General features: G+C 38.8%; 2 protein-coding genes across 2 annotated transcripts in view; one reads left to right on the top strand and one right to left on the bottom strand.

Annotated features, from left to right (window-relative positions):
• The window catches only part of LOC114651133 (probable ubiquitin carboxyl-terminal hydrolase FAF-X), a 229,739-nt gene extending 227,991 nt beyond the window's left edge, over positions 1-1,748 (top strand). Inside the window, exons 43-44 of the mRNA XM_051926139.1 lie at positions 1,125-1,202; positions 1,604-1,748. Of these exons, the coding sequence (XP_051782099.1) occupies positions 1,125-1,202; positions 1,604-1,669 (144 nt within the window). The 3' untranslated portion in view covers positions 1,670-1,748. The remainder of the gene's footprint in view (positions 1-1,124; positions 1,203-1,603) is intronic.
• A 7,038-nt stretch (positions 1,749-8,786) lies between these two features.
• On the bottom strand, positions 8,787-16,085 carry rpl8 (ribosomal protein L8). Its single transcript, XM_028799777.2, has 5 exons — positions 15,909-16,085; positions 15,583-15,724; positions 11,333-11,551; positions 9,977-10,092; positions 8,787-8,974 (listed from the first exon to the last, which is right to left on the bottom strand). Exons 1-5 carry the CDS (start codon positions 16,044-16,046, stop codon positions 8,816-8,818), a joined length of 774 nt encoding a protein of 257 aa, XP_028655610.1. The 5' UTR covers positions 16,047-16,085; the 3' UTR covers positions 8,787-8,815.
• Between the last annotated feature and the right edge of the window lie 4,327 nt (positions 16,086-20,412).

Raw genomic sequence — 20,412 nt, 5'->3', positions numbered from 1 at the left:
TTAGTAAATGTTTTGGTCTTCAAATCTTGAGGTTGTGGGTTCAAATCCCACTACTGGCACTGTATTGACCATGAGCAAGTCACTTCATCTCCCTGTGCTCCAATTGGATAAAATATAACTGATTGTATCTCTCTAATGTTGTAAGTTGCTTTGGATAAAGGTGTCAGACACAAAGTAAGCAATAAAATGATGCCAGGATAGACTTGATTGATAATTGGAGAGGTTAAAAGTTTTGAAAGCGTATTGTTAGAATTAAATCATGTGATTCTCATAACTACTATTACAGATGCTTTATGCACTGGCACAGCACAATTGTACAAGATTTACAAAAAGCACCCTGCTATTTCCAAAGCGACATTAAATTTGGAATGGCTTAGTAAGTATCTCAGCTCGCAATTCATTACTTACTGAATTCACACCATTTTTAAATCACTCTTTTCTGCATGTATCTGTAACACTTTTTATTTCACTGGGAAGTAGGCCACTGCAAACTATTCATCTGATAAATGGTCTAGTATAATGTGATAATACACAGTAGAATATGATCCCTGAAGTAGGACTGCAATGTGCCTGTTTTTGCACCCACTTGAAACATTTTGCGTCATCATTTGAGTCACCTAAGCCATCGAAGAGATTTCCTTTTCAGACAAAAATCACTTTTTACAATATATAAATTTTGTTAATTAGTTATTCTACTAGACTGTATAGCCACATAGTTTCTTGACATACGTATATTTGGCTCTTTTAACTTAGGAACCTGTTTAGGTTCAATTTTTGTACAATTTACACCAAGCTGTATGGAGTGTGGAATGAAGATAGATAGATAGATAGATACTTTATTAATCCCAGGGTGAATTCACATACTCCAGCAGCACCTTACTGATACAAAAAACAATATTAAATGATTTAAATGATTTTCTATGATGAAATCTTCAGAATACTTTGCCCTCCTATATTACAACATTGGCTACATTCAGGCAGTTCCTAAACACATGGCTAGTTATGTTCATAATTTACTTGAGCGGTAATCGTGTGTTCTCTTTAGGTGTTTGTTTGTTTTAATCTGCAAACAGAGCTTACCACTGCTCCTATTTTTTACTGAGCTTTTAATTGCTTATTTTCAGGATACAGATGACCAGGATTCTTCCCTATCAGAGGATACTGCCCTGTACACTCCCTCTCCGGGCTCTCAACATCTGCAGGTATGTTATTTCAGTTTTGTTAATAGTATATGAATTTAATAGCATAGTGCATTGTGTTAGGCTATTTGGTGTCTTTCCGTGCATACAACCTTCAAAACTGTATATAGTAAAGTTGAACATACAGGGCTCAATTATAAAAAATAGCATTGTTTATAGCATTTTGTTTTTTGCAAATTGTATAACCTGAAAATGGACAAAAATGATTTCCCTTAATGAAACTATTTTCATTATTTTTTGGTTTTTCACATCACATATTCTGTAGATTTAAAAACCTCACTAAGTATTTATGCAGCTAAAGCAGGTTATGGCATTGCTGTCTGCTTATCATGCACTGTTTATCACAACTTGATTATAAATATGCCTGTGTTAACTCAATCCTTTTGTCTTCTTTTTCTTTGCAGAATAACCACGTGCACAGTCAGCCATACGTAGGCTCACCGGCTTCACATATGAGCAGCACTCCTTGACTGCCTTTTGCAGTTTTCTTGTGTTCATGAAGTTGCCCCATCTCAAACAACAGAATAAAACTCCTACCTGTTGTCTTCATATTTGTTCCAACAAGACACTTGAATCAAGTGCATGACCAGGCCTTACAGTTGTTCAACAGTCCTCCAGGAGGTTCTCCTTCAGAGTAAAACTTTTTTTTCTGTTAATCCTGGAGTGGAGAGTCTATTCACTGTCTGCCCTGCAGAATATTTCTGTCAAATATAACTCACCTGCAGTGGAAAGTGTATAGTGTTGTAATAAAAGCTGGCCTGATGCTATTATGTAAATGGCAAAGGTGTATATAGTATGTTTATGTTTGACTGTTAAATTTCCTCAGCAAGACTGTCTTTTGCTGTCGGAGACTAACAGACTTCTTGAAATAAGAAAACGAAACAACAAAAAAACGTTGCTTATCACCTGAGGAATGAGGAATGTTTGCCTTGTGGCAGGGTTAGCCAGTTCATTTTAAATGGGGTGAGGGTGGGGGGAAGACTAGGAGGAGCCCATCCATGTCAACCACGTTAATTATAATGCATTCACTCGGCTGCCAGTCTTAATTTTACTATGGGCTATTAATTGACTGGTATAACCTTATAATAATTGGTTGATGTGGAAAGTGGTGATGTAACATTGTTCTAGACTCTCATTGCCTTTCTCATTCTGGTATTAGTTGAATCATTCTGAAGCTCTAGTAAATATGCTGTAACATTTAGCATGGCTTCACACCACGTTAGTGTAGCCTTCGAAAGAGAGGAGATGATAACACACGAGCAGCAGTGGTCCTCCGTTGACGGCTGCCCTGCTATGAGCCTTTACTTGTTCACCATGATGGCTGTAATTGGCAACAAAATTTACAAAGAAGTGGCTTTTCAGTTGCACATGTATTCCTCAGAGTTAATATTTGACAGTCTGTCAGTGGGATAATAAACACATAGTTTTCAGTAATAGGAATTTTAAAGACTTAAATATATGCAACAATTTGCTATGCCAGGATGGAGCATAATAGACTATTTGGTGTGCTTGTTTTTGTTTCATTGGTTGAGCTTATTTTTAGATAAACTTCTAACACTTCTACTGCAGTTCAGTGAAAGCTGAAGTCAGCAGACTTGTACAAATTGTGAGGACCTCTTAACGTCTCTGAAATGATAACGTGCTGTACAGAACCTCTAATGCTCTTTCACATTTTTAGATAATGTAATATGTTAATGAATGTCCTGTTCTGTCGCTAATTGAGATGCTTATGTTCAATGTAATGTTCAAAACTATACTGCATCATCAGCATACACAACCTTCCATAATTTTTATTTTTATAATCTTGGTTAATTTTTACAATTAACTGTTCTTACTAACCTGTCATTTTTGTACCTTTCTTCTGCACAACAATGTACAAAAACATGGAGTATCTACACTACTGCATATTAAAAATGGCTCATTACATGTTACCTCGCCACTTGTTTCTGTTTACAGAGTGATTCAAGGGTGCTAAGTTCAAGGAACAACCTTGTTGGTATGGTCACACAGAGAAGTTCCTGACCAGAGCTCTGTGGTCACCAGGGGGTGCACCAGCTCCCCAGACCCGACACAGACAGACACCAGGCACCACAGTCCAGCAACACAGATGGAAACACTTCTCCTTTCGTTTCCCAGCAGCACCAAGCATAGTACAAAGCAGAGCAACAAAACAGCACTTCTTGTCTTCCTGACTCTGGCAGTTCAAGTGAAGTGAGGCAATCCTTTTTATGCTGCACCTGGGACCACTTCAGGTGGCTCATCAGCATTACTTGGAAGCACTCCCAGGTGAGGTGGAAACCAAAGTAGGGCTCCCACAAACCCCAAAAGGGCTGAACTAGACTCACACTTCCCATGGAGCCCTATTCTGCTGTCTATTTCCCTGTCTACCACTCCAGGGGAGGCAGCTCTTTCTGTGCATCTGCTCCCCTGGTCCTTCTATTACAATGGGCTTCCAGTCAGGAAATGGCCCTAGCTGTCCATCACAGCTCTAAACCCAAGCTGAACTTACTTGGCCCTGATGAGAACTGTTCTTTAACCACTCACCCAGACATGGCTGTAGCATTTAGGTTGAGTGACTTTTTTGAACCCCCCTTTTTTTCTCCCCAAGTATGATAACATGGGAAGCTGACTGCAATAGGCACAACCCAGTTTACTCGACTTAAGTGTTTCCTCCAACAGCAGCAGGGCTCCCAGTGTATGGACTGTTGTCGTGACAGATCAAGATTATACACGTTTTCTCATTTACTGTATCATCAGTGGGGGTTTGGGCCTTTTTATTAAGTGTAATCCTTAAATGCTTTCAGATCACCAACACGTTTATGGACTTTATAGTACACAATTTACAGTTTACATTGAAACAAACTTGGAAATTTTGTGATGGCATCCATTTATGTTTTGGATAGAAGTTCTGCAACTACCAGAGTAGCTGGCATCAAAGCCCACAAGCTCTCCTGGCCTTGCTGTTTTGTGTCTCTCAACTCTCTTAAGTGACACGAGTGGTCCAAAGGGCCGGACCGGTCACCCAACAGTGGTGAATAAAATGTAAGCCTGGATGAGTGGATGCTGTTTGCACACTTAGAGCACTTATGTGATTCTTTAGCAGATACTAAGCCAGGCAGAGAGAATTCAGCAAAACCCATTAGGTGTAAGTTGATCATTGTATCTGATACATGTAATTAACTGCAACATCTGTTTATTACTTGGAAACACACAGACCTCCAATCCTCCAGAAATGAAGGCTCCAGACGCAGTAGTTTGTGAGTGCCAGCAGGTTGCCGTTCCACATGACCTTGATGCTTAGTGAATGCTAGAGCTAGTGTCTCCTGTTTTGCACTTGGAGTGAATTCTTAGTGCAGTGTGGCCCACAAGGTTGTCAGTGTGTCCTAAAGATGTTGACAATTAGAAGATCTCTGCTGTGAGCTCTTCACTTCATCTCATTCCACAGACTGCTGGATGGTGAGGCCTTTCTCTTTGCATGTCTGCCCCTTTCATAACATCTGTGGGCCCAACTGGATTTCTGATGACTCTACAGAGTTGCTTTTTGTGGTGCAGTCAAGCTGTGGGCATCAAGTACCCACCTTTGATCAGCCTACATAAATCTTTTGCCATTCAGAATTGTGATATTAAAATTCCACCAAATTGATAATAAGCATTGGAAACTTTCTGCAAAAGGCACTTGGGGCTTCAAGACCACCTTGGATATAATCCGTGAAATGCACTACTGAAGTGTACTGCAGTTTTTTGAATGGAAGGATCCGCAAAGCATTAGGGAAAACATCGGCGTGTGGGCACCAGTAGGGCCATCTTAACATATGGGCACTGGCCGGGGACCCCAGGAGTACAGGGCCCACAGTGTTTCTGATGCCTATGTATGTTTTGCTATCAAAACAGGCCCCAGCCCACTACTTTGTGCGGAGGACAATGATGCTCTTAAGGTGGTCCTGGGCACCAGAAATACGCTTTACTTTGATGTGAGAAGGCTGGTGTTTGAAGAGCTTGGCTGTCGCCAGGCCAGCACCATATCTGGAGATGTTGGTACGTACCTTGGCAACAGCAGCAGCTTAGTTTTTTTTTCAATTGCTACAGCGCGTTCTGGAACACAATTCTATACACAGTCTGCAACACCAACCCAGTCAGTCTGGCCAAACAGTTAATCTCCCCTCCAAAATGCACTACAGCCACAAAACAGTTAATCCATGTCTCAAAATCGACTCATATCACCAAATAACACTATGTCTTTCTAGAAGAACACTATATCACATATGAAAGAAAGGCTTACAAAACACTAACTTGATAGCATTACATAAAGTATAACGATTCAGCATGAAAGGATTGTCTTTAGAGTAAATCTGGATTTTATTTTTCATACTGTAGGGTAAATACAGAATATTCATTTAACAAAAAATTGGGAGAAAAAAGGGAGAAACAAAATACTCCTGCAGTTGGATTGTAACAATACTATAGTGGTAATTTTTTAATCTATCTACTCCTCTGGATTCAGCCTTATGCATCACATCTGATCTCATTATGGGTAGTATCTCTTGGCATGCCTGATCCATCCTTGAAATTTCCCTGGTGAGATATCTTGGCATTCAACTTACAGAACATTCAGTAGTGACATGTGATTATGTGGCCAGTGGTCAAAAACCTTCCACCTCCATACAGAGAAGAGTTCCTCAATGGAGTTTAGGAAGATGGAGTATGGTGACAGAAACAATGAGGACATCCTTGGGTGTACTGCAAACTACTCTGTGACTGCAGGTGCATGTTATTTCACACCACAACAGATACCAAAGCATTTGTGCTCTCATTCTTTTTTTCCAGTGTTGTGTACAATACATCAAGGAACAAGATGAGGTGCTGTGTTGCATGGGCCAATGGCTGGTTTGGGTGGCAACACAGTATCATCGTCTCCTTTGTATTATACAGACCAAACACATCAGCTATCCATTTCAATTGATTACCTAACCAGGTGGATTTGCCATTTTTACAATCTGTTTTACAGGGGTCTTCATAGTGATGTTGCACATTGTACTGATGTAGTTTTGAATGTATGTTTAAGCTTTGACAACAGTATGTAAGCATGTGCAAAATGCCTTCAATGAATCTAAAGTTTTGGTGATGGTGGATTTTGAGTGAGGAAGTATCCATGATTTTTTTATGGCATTTAGTCAATAAATGTATTTTGTATGAAAGCAATGCAAAACAGTTCAGTTTAGCCCACATACATTAACAAAAATTATGGGAACTGTGTATAGAGTTTTGAGAAAGTGACTTCTGTATTGCAGAACACACCTTGGCAAAAAAACTGTAAATCGGAAAGTGTGTACAACTGTTAGTCCTGAAGTGTCCTTGGCCGTGTCTCTTCCTGATGGTGATAATCAACAGCAGAGGGCACTTCATGTAGTAAATCCTGGGCAGCTGCTTTACTCCATCTTTATCACACATTTTAAAGACAAACTTTTGCTGCATGTTTGTTATTTAGGGTGGTATAGTGGTACTGTTGCTGCCTCACAGTAGGGAGACCAGCCTTTGTGCCCGAGGTCCTCCCTGTGTGGAGTTTGCATGTTCTCCCCATATCTGTGCAGACTTTGCCAAGTGGTCCAGTTTCCTCTTACAGTGCAAAGACATGCAGCTAAGATAGACTGGTCACCCTAAATTGGCCTGTGTGGGCTCCCCACAACCCTGCTCTGGATTAAGTGGGCTAAGAAAATGGTACTTTCTCTCCTTATATAGGAAGAGAGTGCAGACATGGTATGAGAATTGCAGCACACAGATGTCACTTTCTTTAATGCGCTTGTAGCCCCATGTTGTTCTGGTGTGAGCAAAGTACTGTGCAGTCAGTCACTTGTGATGCTCAAATGAAAGCTGATGCCCCAACTAACTACAAAACTCACTGAATTGAATCCTTTAGCAGAAAGCCTAAAGAAAAAAATATGGGATTACTTCAGTACATGTTATGTTAGGTAGAATACCCAGTGGGGGCAGGATGGTCCTCTGGCTTTTTTCTCTCAACTATTCGACTCTGAAGGCTTTTTTTTTCTGTCCTCCCCAATTACCCGACTTTATCATCAGTCTCATCATTAGAGACAGAACTGATTCTATATTAGGATCTCTTATCTAAAATTATTTTTTATTCTCTTCAAGTTATATCGTGTGTGAAAATATGCCATGGAAATAAATGTTGCTATTGGTCAAGTGCTCTGGCACAACTGGATTGTACACATTGAAGCAGATTGTGCAACATCTGTGTAGGGCAGAGAATTAAAGCTTCCAGAGTAAGAAATGCTGCTCTCAGGTCCATGGGTTGTGCCAATTCAAACAGTTATTCACCTTACCACTTGCATGGATTCCCTTTTATTATAACAGGGAACTGCAGGTTTGGCATGAGTGGGGAGTGATGCATTTGTTAGTTGGAACTGGCACACTGCTCAGTGTGAGGGGGTGCCACATTGACAAAGTCTGAGCCCCTTCTCAGATCTCACTCTTGTGTTCGGACAGTCAGTCCATGGACACTTTTTATTAATTTTTCCTGCAATAGTCACACCACGATGGAGTTTACATTATGGATAATGGCATTTATTTTTATGGCTGTGTATTTTGACTGATCACTGCTGTATTACCCCAAACTCTGTTGAGCAGACACATTGACCTTATGTACATGGCTCCAGATTAGAATGGCAATAACCACTTTAAAGGGTATCATCAGCAAACGTACAACTACTTGCCAAGTGGTAGTAACCTCAGCAGACATGAGTAGCTAATTTTTTTTTCTCTTTGGGACATAATGGAAGTGATGTTGAAATGTAGGTGGGATTGTGCCGTGAATGGCCTGATCTACTCACTTACAAAATCAAGACACAGGGCGTTACGTTTGACACATACAGACTCAGAATGAAAGATCAGCTTAGAAATGTTCCAGCTTCTGAAGGGCACCATATGCTACGTTTATGAACCAACCAATTATACTTTTAATGAGCTTCTGGGTTAACCTACAAATGAATGGCTTCATATCCTTTCCCGACTGACCCAGTTTAACATCATGTATAGTCCACTTTTAGGGATAAGCCCTATGAACTCGAATGATTCTACCAGTCTCCTCCACTCTTGTGTAACAGCAACTGACTGACTCCATCAGGATCTCCCGCTCATATTACTGTTTCAATTCAGATAAAACTGCCACCCCCAAGCTTGCGACCTTATTCAAATGTAACATTTGATTTCTGATAAATGTTTTCTGGTCTTGCAAAAAGCCCTCGGAGTAGACCACATACTTGTCTAATAATAACTGCACTATAGCCTATGTGGTGGAACAACCAGAACAACACTTTCTTGATTCTCCAACCTACTTTTCTGCTTTGCATTAGGAGTCTAAGGAAAACTGTACTGAAGGATTGCATCAGCTCTCTGCATCACCAAGACTTGCCACCTAAGCACCCCAACCCCTTCCATATTAATCTATATATATGATATATTACAACCATTCTACAGTAGGATACAATATGCTCTACCTTCTTCAGATTACTTCTGTAATTTTACTTAACACATGCTGTTTGCAATAAAACAAAAAAAAAATGCACAAAAAAGTTTCTCATATTTTATTTAAAGGTAGAAATTTAGTTTTCCTTCTCCTGAACAGTCTTTGTGCCACGCAGTCTGCCAGTACGGCGAGCAGCAATAAGACCGACCTTGCGACCAGCAGGAGCATCTCTCCTAATGGTGGAAGGTTTACCAATGTGCTGATGGTTACCACCACCAAATGGATGTTCAACAGGCTGAAAGAAGAGAAAAAAAAAATTCACTTAACATTTTACAGACCAAGTACCAAACTAGAAGGCTATCCATGACAACGGGGGCCCCTGCTAGCCACACTTGATTCACCCGATTTATGAACAGCAAGGAGACGGTATGCCTGCGGCCACAATTTTCAAATATATTACGATATGCTAAAGAACCGTTTAGTGCACTACATGAAACTTCAATCAAGGGCACAGAATTAAAAAAAAAAAAAAAAAAAATGTGACAATTATGTAAAAACTGACCCAACAAATACCTGGTAAAGATATTTATGTATAAGCCCACAACATTTCTGACTATCCAGATTCAGAAGTCATGCAACGGTCTAAAATTTGAAAGTAATCCATTTAACAATGTATATAACACAATCTAATTTATAAACACTTCTGCTTTTAGTGGCAAAAGACTCAAGAACCACCATGGCAAACAATTTTCTGCATTCCCAATTACAAAATGAATGTTCATTCAAATCCATGGCCAGTGAGCCATGTAATCAACAGTTTCTCTGTTAGGCTGACCAGCAAGATTGAAGTTTTCTCTTACTGCGTCTTAACAAAAGCCTACAGAAAAAAAAAAAACCTTTGTGCAGTTAAAAGCCAGAAGAGTATTTTAACTTCACGATGAAATGTGAAAACTATAATAAGAATTCCCCACAAGATGATCAAAATTAAATTTTAATCTCCTTAGTAGTCACTTAAAATTGCAGCTAAATGCGGCCAAGGGTTCTGACCACTACACTAATAATGAACACATCCGAATGAGTTTATAATGCAAATTCAGTAAATAACTGAGGTTTGATGTAAATGCATTACTGTTTTTACAAATAGTCTTTGTATTTAGCATTTGTAGAGCTGTAAATATCATGTTTTCTTGTGTCACCAGCATTCTCTGTCCAAGTAAATTTTACTACAACTACGAATTCAAATGTGTTGAAATTTGTCCAAAGCAATCCACTGTCAAAAAGGTAAACAATTACTTACGTTCATGGCCACACCACGGACACGAGGCCAGCAGTTTCTCTTAGCCTTGTACTTGTGGTAGGCACGACCCGCCTTTAGGATGGGCTTGTCAATACGGCCACCACCAGCAACAACACCTGAGGGAAAACAACACTCATCATTAGGATATAGCAGAAGGGGGAAAATGCAACAACTTATTGGTAGTACCAAAATTATTTCCTTCTACAATACTACTACCCAGAGCATTAGGTCCTCACTGTCAAGTTGATTCAAATACAAAATGTTGAGAGGTTGACATTAATGCATTCAGCAACTTAACTGTGCAAATCAAGGTTCTGAAATATGCTCCATGCTCATCAGCACATGTAAGCATGTGCCTGAAAAAAATAACCTACAGAGACAAGAGTAATGAAAGATGATGATTCTGACCACTTATGACTACCACTATTGCTAGACCACTGTCTGCAATCTCACCTTACCGTCAAGTGTTTTCTGAAGTGTAATGAAAGGGTTTAAGCACAGAACCTAAGCCATTGTATTTCTTTATCTGAAGGTCTAAAGACTGTTCTCAGTGAAAACTGCTGCAGTCCCGTTAACATCTGTCTGTTTTACACTGCATTATAAATGAAGGTAGATGCACCACCATTAAGCAGTTGGTGGTTTTTGTGTACAGCTGCCATGCATGGTAAAATTGTCTACAAATACAATGAATCTCCTGTCAATGAGCAGTCATCTCCTAAATTGAATGCACACTTTTATTTGAGCTATGGTAGCCAAACATTAAGCTCCATCCAGCACCATGATTAGTAACCACTGCACTCTATACATGCAAGAATAACTCTAAGAGCAAATGGATATGATCAGCATCTGCAACGACTACATCTTTGAAGCAATTTTTTTAAAATAAAATTTCTATCCTTCATGTTCTTGTGTGTTTATTTTGCCAGCTGTGCATTTAACAGTCGTTGAAGCATAGCTGTCAGAAAGAAAAATGAGGCTGCGGTAATTATTAATCGATCAGAAAATGATCCATGTAATGTATGGCAGGCAGTTCACTCATCACTACATAAATGGATTGTGTTGATTTAATTGTATGTAGTGAACCATGTCCCACTAAACTGATGGTTGGGTTTCTACCCAAAATATGTAGAGAAAAGCCAAGCAAAATGACACCTTTTATTGGCTAACTAGAAAGATTACAATATGCAAGCTTTCGAGGCAACTCAGGCCCCTTCTTCAGGCAAGATGCGGTAAGACCCAAAATATGGAAATTGCCCAATACTAAATTTTGACTATATATATATATATGTGTGTCAAACATTTCAAAATTTGTCAGGTAATGTAAAGAATGGTAAAGCAATCCTCAAAAGTACTCACCAACAACAGCTCTGTTGGCTGAAGAAATTACTTTTTTAGACCCAGAAGGCAACTTTACACGGGACTTTTTGGTTTCAGGGTTGTGGGAGATGACTGTAGCATAATTCCCAGAAGCACGGGCCAGCTTGCCTCTGTCACCAGGCTTTTCCTCCAGACAACAAACAATTGTACCTTCTGGCATTGCACCAACGGGGAGAACATTGCCAATGTTCAGTTGAGCTATAAATGGAAAATGATGGTATTAAACTCCTAAAATGCTTTCATTTGACCACCACATATTTCCACAAACTCAATGTAGAGCACACAGTTGCATTATTGGAAAGTAAAACATTTCGTTACAAAAACCCTGCAATACAGAAGGAGTGCCATCTAAACAGGTAAAGAATCTGTTCACATAAATAAGCCTTTCCCACTGAGTTACCATACTACTAGCTTCTTATTTTTTGTATAGCATTAAATACAATGTGAATTTGATCTTAAATGTTCTATTGTGAAATTAAAAATTTCACAAGATACAAAGTCATGTTGTTGGAACTAAACTTCTCCTCATAGTCTCAGGCTACCGCTTCCAGAACCTGCTGCAGATTAAGATGCCACAGTATATTAACTGGCCAATAAAATTGCTTTTAAAACATTTGAAAACACAGGCATTGTTCTAAAGGGGAATTAGTAGTTAATAGCTAACATTAAAAAGCACTGTCAAGTCAAAAAATGTTTCATATTATTCCAGTAGAGTAACAGCATTTTTGAACTCCACAACTCATAGTGAAAACGTAATTATAAGACTGAAAAGCAGAGTCTGGGAGTTTCTGCATCTTTTCAGGACAAAATGAAACCAAGATAACAATTTCATCTGGTGCCAACACTTGAAAATGTGTCTGTGCTACATGGAATGGAATTTTCACATCTGAACACAAATAAAAAAAAAAAAGTCAGGTCTAACAATTTGTTGAACTACCAAAATATTTATTATGAACCATTTCGAAGTTCTGAGATGTTTACAATCTGTTGAATACTACTAAATGTACAGGATAAATAAAGACAAGTAAACAACCCACATTAAGTCAAAGACATAAAAATAATTATGCACTGGTCAAACTGGCGACTAAGGCCGGGTATACAGGTGCTGGTCATAAAATTAGAATATCATGACAAAGTTAATTTATTTCAGTAACTCCATTCAAAAAGTGAAACTTGTATATTAGATTCATTCATTACACACAGACTGATGTATTTCAAGTGTTTATTTCTTTTAATGTTGATGATTATAACGGACAACTAATGAAAGTCCCAAATTCAGTATCTCGGAAAATTAGAATATCGTGAAAAGGTTCAATATTGAAGACACCTGGTGCCACACTCTAATCAGCTAATTAACTCAAAACACCTGCAAAAGCATTTAAATGGTCTCTCAGTCTAGTTCTGTAGGCTACACAATCATGGGGAAGACTGCTGACTTGACAGTTGTCCAAAAGACGACCATTGACACCTTGCACAAAGAGGGCAAGACACAAAAGGTCATTGCTAATGAGGCTTGCTGTTCACAGAGCTCTGTGTCCAATGGTAGAAAAAAAGTGTACAAGCAATAGGGATAACCGCACCCTGGAGAGGATAGTGAAACAAAACCCATTCAAAAATGTGGGGGAGATTCACAAAGCGTGGACTGCAGCTGGAGTCAGTGCTTCAAGAACCACCATGCACAGACATATGCATGACATGGATTTCAGCTGTCGCATTCCTTGTATCAAGCCACTCTTGAACAAGAGACAGCATCAGAAGCGTCTCGCCTGGGCTAAAGACAAAAAGGACTGGACTGCTGCTGAGTGGTCCAAAGTTATGTTCTCTGATGAAAGTAAATTTTGCATTTCCTTTGGAAATCAAGGTCCCAGAATCTGGAGGAAGAGAGGAGAGGCACAGAATCCATGTTGCATGAGGTCCAGTGTAAAGTTTCCACAGTCGGTGATGGTTTGGGGTGCCATGTCATCTGCTGGTGTTGGTCCATTGTGTTTTCTGAGGTCCAAGGTCAACGCAGCCGTCTACCAGGAAGTTTTAGAGCACTTCATGCTTCCTGCTGCTGACGAACTTTATGGAGATGCAGATTTCATTTTCCAACAGGACCTGGCACCTGCACACAGTGCCAAAGCAACCAGTACCTGGTTTACGGACCATGGTATCCCTGTTCTTGATTGGCCAGCAAACTCACCTGACCTTAACCCCATAGAAAATCTATGGGGTATTGTGAAGAGAAAGATGCAATACGCCAGACCCAAAAATTCAGAAGAGCTGAAGGCCACTATCAGAGCAACATGGGCTCACATAACACCTGAGCAGTGCCACAGACTGATCGACTCCATGCCACGCCGCATTGCTGCAGTAATCCAGGCCAAAGGAGCCCCAACTAAATATTGAGTGCTGTACATGCTCATACTTTTCATGTTCATACCTTTCAGTTGGCCAACATTTCTAAAAATCCTTTTTTTTGCATTGCTCTTAATTGATATTCTAATTTTCCGAGATACTGAATTTGGGACTTTCATTAGTTGTCAGTTATAATCATCAACATTAAAAGAAATAAACATTTGAAATACATCAGTCTGTGTGTAATGAATGAATCTAATATACAAGTTTAACTTTTTGTATGGAATTACTGAAATAAATCAACTTTGTCATGACATTCTAATTTTATGACCAGCACCTGTATACTTAACGTTACGTGACGTGTGATCTTGAGGACATTGCTACTACAGAAGCAGTGTACGGACTATACTTGTGCACATGCTCTTAAGTAAATCTGGAGGATTCTACCAGGCATAAGTGCGAGAAATCATTATGGTGAGAAAACATCCAGTTTTGCTGTGAGTTGAGGGAAGAAACGTGTTAAAGATAAAAATTCTTTGCATTCTGCAGATGTTGAGAAGGGGTACAAAAAATTTGTTGCATCATTACGATGGGATATATGCAGCACTTGTATTGCCCAAATGAGAAGTAGATGAAGAAAAGCACCATGAATAGATTCACATATCAGCATACAAGTTTGATGATGTTCTTCACTGCATCAAACCATTCAAACATCGAACCACTCAGATTTATCCTGTTGGAGCTGCATTGTGTCTTGCCATGACAAGCTGATAGTAAATAGGGATGCTGACATCACATACCAAATCATGAAAACAAACTCCACCCATATTTTTGATGGTACTGCAACTCATGCACATGTTACGTTAATTTCTGACAAAATACTCGGAAGAAACGCGTTTAAAAAAAAAAAAAAACACACACACACACACACACACACTGGGAACGTGTCGCAGCCATGATGCGTGCACGTATATGCATTCTGTGTTTTCAAGTATAAACTGGCCCTAAAGCAACTGAATTTTAATCCTTCTAAAACCATGCAACGCTTATACAGAAACAGGTTACAATGTGACCTGAAGAACTCTTAGCAGATTTTGTTTTGATATAATTTAGTTTCATGATGCAGAAAGTGAACAATACAAAAAAAATTCAAAACATGCCAAAATATAAAATCCTGTTTACACTTTGCTCCAAGCGTTTTTAAGAAGACCTGCATGGCAAAACTGAAAAAAGTGGAGAGATTATTTTCCAAATAAAAAACTCCACAAGTTCCTTTTCCATATCTTATCCAGTACAGTAGCACTGGGAGTTGGAGCCTAAAGAGGCTCAATGAGAGCAGGGTCTCTCAAAATACACGCACACAGGGCCAACTGAGAACCTCCAGTCTTTGGGTACACAGCGCAAAGTCTACAGAGGGCACTGCAAAATAAACTCAAACACGTGCCTTACTGCGATAAGTCTTCCAACACTGCATGCTATGCCACAAATGTTGTGCAAAGATAATTCATGTAGTGTTCAATTTGTATCTGGAATTGATGGTTCTATAAAGCACTTTTACCCTAAAAAAAGCACTTTACATGCGCAGTCGGTTACCGCAGTGTGTAGCATTCACCTGGATGATGCGATGGCTGCCATTTTTGTGCCATTATGCTCACCACACATTAAGCTAATAGTTGGTGAAGGCTGCGTGGAGATAGCCAATAAGGCACAGGACATGATTAGGGGGCCAGAAAGACCAGGCCATGGTATAAAATTTATCCAGGCCACCGGGATACACCCTACTCTCTTCAAATGATGCCCAGAAATCTTATGACCATAGAGAGCAAGGTCCTCCGTTTTACGTCTCATCTGAAGTACCACAGTACAGTGTCATAAACCTAGGGCCAACTTACCCTTCTTCCCACAGTAGATGAACTGGCCAGTGTGAATACCCTCAGCAGCAATGAAGAGTTCTGTCCTCTTCTTGAACCTGTATGGGTCACGGAAAACCACTTTGGCCAAAGGAGCCCCACGTCCCGGGTCATGAATGATATCCTGAAAAGAAAAATACAAATGGTTGCATTTACAAATCATCAGCTTTTTAAAATTAAGTTACAAAACCCAACTCAAAATTCAATAAAAAAAAAAAAAAACACTTCAAGAAGCCGAGACATATCTCAGTAACTACCCATTTAACTAAATTTACACATGCACACAATAATGAAGCTTATTTATATACCTTCACAATTCCTTTGATGTAGCCATGGCGCTCAGCAAAGTCAACGGCTCTGAGTTTAGCGGGACCTTTTCGGTGCTTCACATGGGCCTTGAAAACAGAGCCGGCACCTTTCCTCTGTCCTCTGATAACACGTCCCATGGCGAACTATCAGTTCAATGGTAAACACAATATTAGGCAAGAATCAATGAAGAAAATACATATTTTCTGTGTAAACCATCTGTCTACGGCGTTTCTCAGGTCAGTCCTGGGATACCAGCTTACAAGTGAATTTTACACTTAACTGCTTCCCTTCTAGCATTGTTTAATTTAATTTGCTTCTGTTTCTGCACTGCTCACCACTAATGCTCAATATCTGGATACAAGTAAATAAACTCCACAGGAAAAGATGATTTGACAAGAATACCATAAAAAGAATGTTTGCATATTAAAACATAGCAAAAAAAAATCTTCATTTTGTTTACATGTAAATTAGCACAAATTTCTGAATGCAAAGCAAAGAAGAAAAAGATTAAACGATTACATAATTTAGAAATAAGACTGAACCCATTTATATGCGAATCTGGTTGTAAAGAAAGCCACAGTAGTACACCAAGACTTAACTTAGGAACATCTGCTCCTTTACTTTTGTAGTTTCATACTAAATTTGAAAGTACAGTGCCCATTATCAACTTACTGTGCAAGTCACTTAATCTGTCAGTACCCGAAATGTATTAAATGTACACATAAACTAAGAGTAATGCATTTGCTGCAACCAAGGTCTTGGAGCGCATGAATGAAGGCTTCTGCCTTAAAAAAATGTGGAGTTCTGCTAAACCAAATCAAGATACCCCCGACAGAAGGCTCAACTTTGACTGACAAGCGTAAATTCAACAACAAAAATATTTTCGAAAAGCGACCGCCTTAAAAAGACGCTACATAAACAGACCTCACATACTACGGCAGTTATTTAAAAACATAAAATAAACTACATTAATTCGAGACCGTTACTTTTAACTGACGCAAATACTGTAAAGTAATTTAAAGAGCAACCATAAACCTAACACTGAAAACGCGGCAGCAGCAAATGGCAAGTACGAATACATAGCAACCTCAATGAAAACTGAAGACCAAAACTCAAACTTTAAAAATATTACAACAGCAAATGTTTCGAATTCGACTGTCTACGACTCGTACCAAGATTAAATAAATGCTAGCTCCAAGAGATGCTCAACTATGTGCACGCACACACTGTTCTCGTTGCGTTCACCGCTACCTCTTGCAAAAGTGATTCGCGAAACCCACACCATTATAAGCATAACTGAACGAACTTAATTCACGTGCTTAAACCTCGAACAAATTTGATTGTGAGGAAGAACCTATACGTGGCTTGCTATTACATCTAACCACAGGTGCTCCATTTCGTTTCCTACTCTAATCTTGTCATAGGCCGGACAACCTAACACCGCTAAGTTAAAATTTAAGTCACTTCTCCAAAAAACCTTTCAGCGTCTATTTCCACTAGAACCTTCATGTACAGGCATATTTCAACAAATACAGATAGATGGGTTTCCATGATGGATTGGGCAAACTGACGATTAAAAAGAGATTGAAGACGGAGACTATCCGCCATTCCCCTACCTAAACCGGGATGCCAAAGAAAGAGGAAGTACATACGCAGCGGAGAGATTTCTTCCGGCGCTGGGCGCCTGGAGGATCATGGGAAATCGACGCTTCGCGTTGATTTTCGACAGCCCTCATGTGAAAGCTTTCTCAAATATTTAAGACTTCTGAATCATGTGGTAAACAAAACACTTAAATTGTATAGTAAAAATGATACATACGGTCCTTTGTGTACTGTTTACCTGTGCAAAACATTCCTGTGATTGAAGCAGTTACAAAAACATTTTAAAGGTGGCTTTGTTATTTAACTATTTTGTCATTGTTTATAGCCTCTTTAATGTACTACTCTTCTGTGGATGATTCTGACAGTTCCTTTAAGTAATTTACATAAAAAACAAAACTAGTTTCCATGTAATGAATTATTATTATTATTATTATAAGCAAAGCTTGTAACCTTGTTAAAAGTTTTTAGGTTTGATTTTTACAGTACAGTATTCATTCATTTTTTCCGACACATCTTTTTCCGGGTAGCAAGGGGGCAATGCTGATCAGTCACGTGTTCTGACAGAATTTTGGGTACACCATACGCACAGATATATTTAGGATCGGAATTCAAAATAAAGAAATAAGTGAAAAAAGATTCGAATGTCATATTTTGAATAATTACTAGCAAAAGGCATTACAATGTTAAATATTTTCTCTTCAGGTATGGAAACAGTGACAAATTGTGTCAGACATGCTTGTCACATTTTTCTACTTAGTGTATAAAGGATGTGGTTGCGAGACATGGACGCTATCTAGTGACCTGAGACGAAGACTGGACTCCTTTGGTACTGTGTCTCTCCGGAAAATCCTTGGGTACCGTTGGTTTGACTTTGTGTCGAATGAGTGGTTGCTCATGGAGTCCCGAATGAGACACATTACCTGCATTGTGAGGGAGCGTCAGTCACAGCACTACGACCATGTGGCGCGTTTCCCCGAGGGTGATCCGGCTCGTAAGATCCTCATTGTTGGGGACCCGACCGGCTGGACCAGGCCAAGGGATCGCCCACGTAACACCTGGCTGCGGCAGATAGAGGGTCATTTCCGAAGGGTGGGACTGGACCTTGTGTCTGCCTAGGGGGTTGCAAACCGGGATCCCGAGTTGTTTCGTTGTGTAGTGGGTGCGGGTACCAGTGCATGCTCCCCAACTTGACTTGACTTGTATAAAGTCAGTTAAAACACCGTTTTGTCAGTGCAGTAAGATGACCTGGTAGATATCCTACTTATATTTTTCTACAGTGGTTTTCCTGGGTTTCTTGTAGAAAAAAGTCTGCTATCTGCATAATATACACAACTGACTGAAATTCACATCATCTGAAACATTTATTGATTTATGTATTTATTTTTGCCTTTCTAGTGTTGTAAAAAAGATGGCGGATTTCGATACTTATCACTGTTTCTCCCAGGGTTTAAAAATTGAAAATCATCTTTAGAACAACAAGGTAGGAACATCTGGTCAGTTAAAAGTGTGTAAGCTAGTCAACACTGAAATGGCAGGTTCAAAGTTTACTTCTAAGATATAGTACCGTTTACATACAGTATATTAATTTGGTTGTTTAAACTGCACTTTTCAAAATTTCACAGAAGTAACTTTTAATGTGCTTTTAAAGTAAATTAGTGTGATGCAGAACGATTTTAAAATACTGATTATATGAACTTGTTTATGTATATCAGTTATTCGCAGCTGCATACAGCAATAAGGTTGTATGCAATATGGTTTATGGTTTACACTTCCATTTAAAAAAATGAACTGTTTGAAATATTCATATATCAGTTAATGTCTCCTACATTGTGTTTGTATGCTTGCTATTGTTACATTAAGTTATTAAAAACATTTTTATTCTGCTGTCTTCAAACTGCAGGCATTCAAGCAGCTGTTCACATTAATAAAATAAATACATAAAATTCCATGATATTTGCTTTATACCAAGGGTTCTCTAGCTTTTGTCTTAGCATACCACCACCAAGAATTTAACTGCCCCAAATTTACACCATTTTCTTGATCTTAAACTGCTAATTCCTGGCCTGTTATTGGTAAAACTAATGGCGATACACTATTTAATATTGTATTTAGAGATACAAACAAGGTATTACAGGGAGTTTTTGTGCCTATGTTTGTGTCTCCTATTTTTTATTGTGTATTGTACACCTAATGGTTTATTCATTATTTTTAATGTAGTAACAATAGTGTGGTCTTATATGGGATAGAAATTAGAGAGTTGTCATCCTTTTACTTCACAAAAATGCACAGTTCAGAATTCAAATTTCCTGTGTGACAGAGAGAAAGTGATTTGTAGAAAGTAACAAAAATGGGGGCATTTTATTTGCGGGAGTTTAGTGTTGGATTTATAAAAAATTATATGATCATTGCAGACTACCTGATTTATCTTAATATGTATGTACTAAAATTATACACTTAGAGTTTCTGTCCTTTAATTGAAAAATACTAAAAAGTTTAAATATTGTCATGTCATTGCCATGAGAATGAATACATATGAAAATAATTAAGAATATTTTAATCTGCACAAAGTCTTTAAAGAAGCTTTTGTAGAAATGCTCCTTCCAAATTAGTAATTCATAAATGTACTGTGGGTTGCAAGCCAATGCTTTATACACATGTACCCTTAAATGCAAACATTTAAGTATGCACGTAAACATTTTTTTTTAATTCATGGATTTTAGTACTCATAAATTTTGGTGTAGTAAACTGGTCTAAAGTAAGGCCAGATAGCCGCAGTGAAGTAGAAAACAAAGCTCCAATTTAAAGAGGCAGTCAGAAATGAAACTCACAAATAAAATCAGTCTGTACTCAAAATAATTGCCAAACCACTCCTAGCCCATTCTGCAATGTACTAAGTTGGAG

Source organism: Erpetoichthys calabaricus, chromosome 4, assembly GCF_900747795.2.
Source record: "Erpetoichthys calabaricus chromosome 4, fErpCal1.3, whole genome shotgun sequence".
NCBI lineage: Eukaryota > Metazoa > Chordata > Cladistia > Polypteriformes > Polypteridae > Erpetoichthys > Erpetoichthys calabaricus.
The sequence above is the reverse complement of the archived record's forward strand: the minus strand, read 5'-3'. Positions and strand labels throughout refer to the sequence as shown.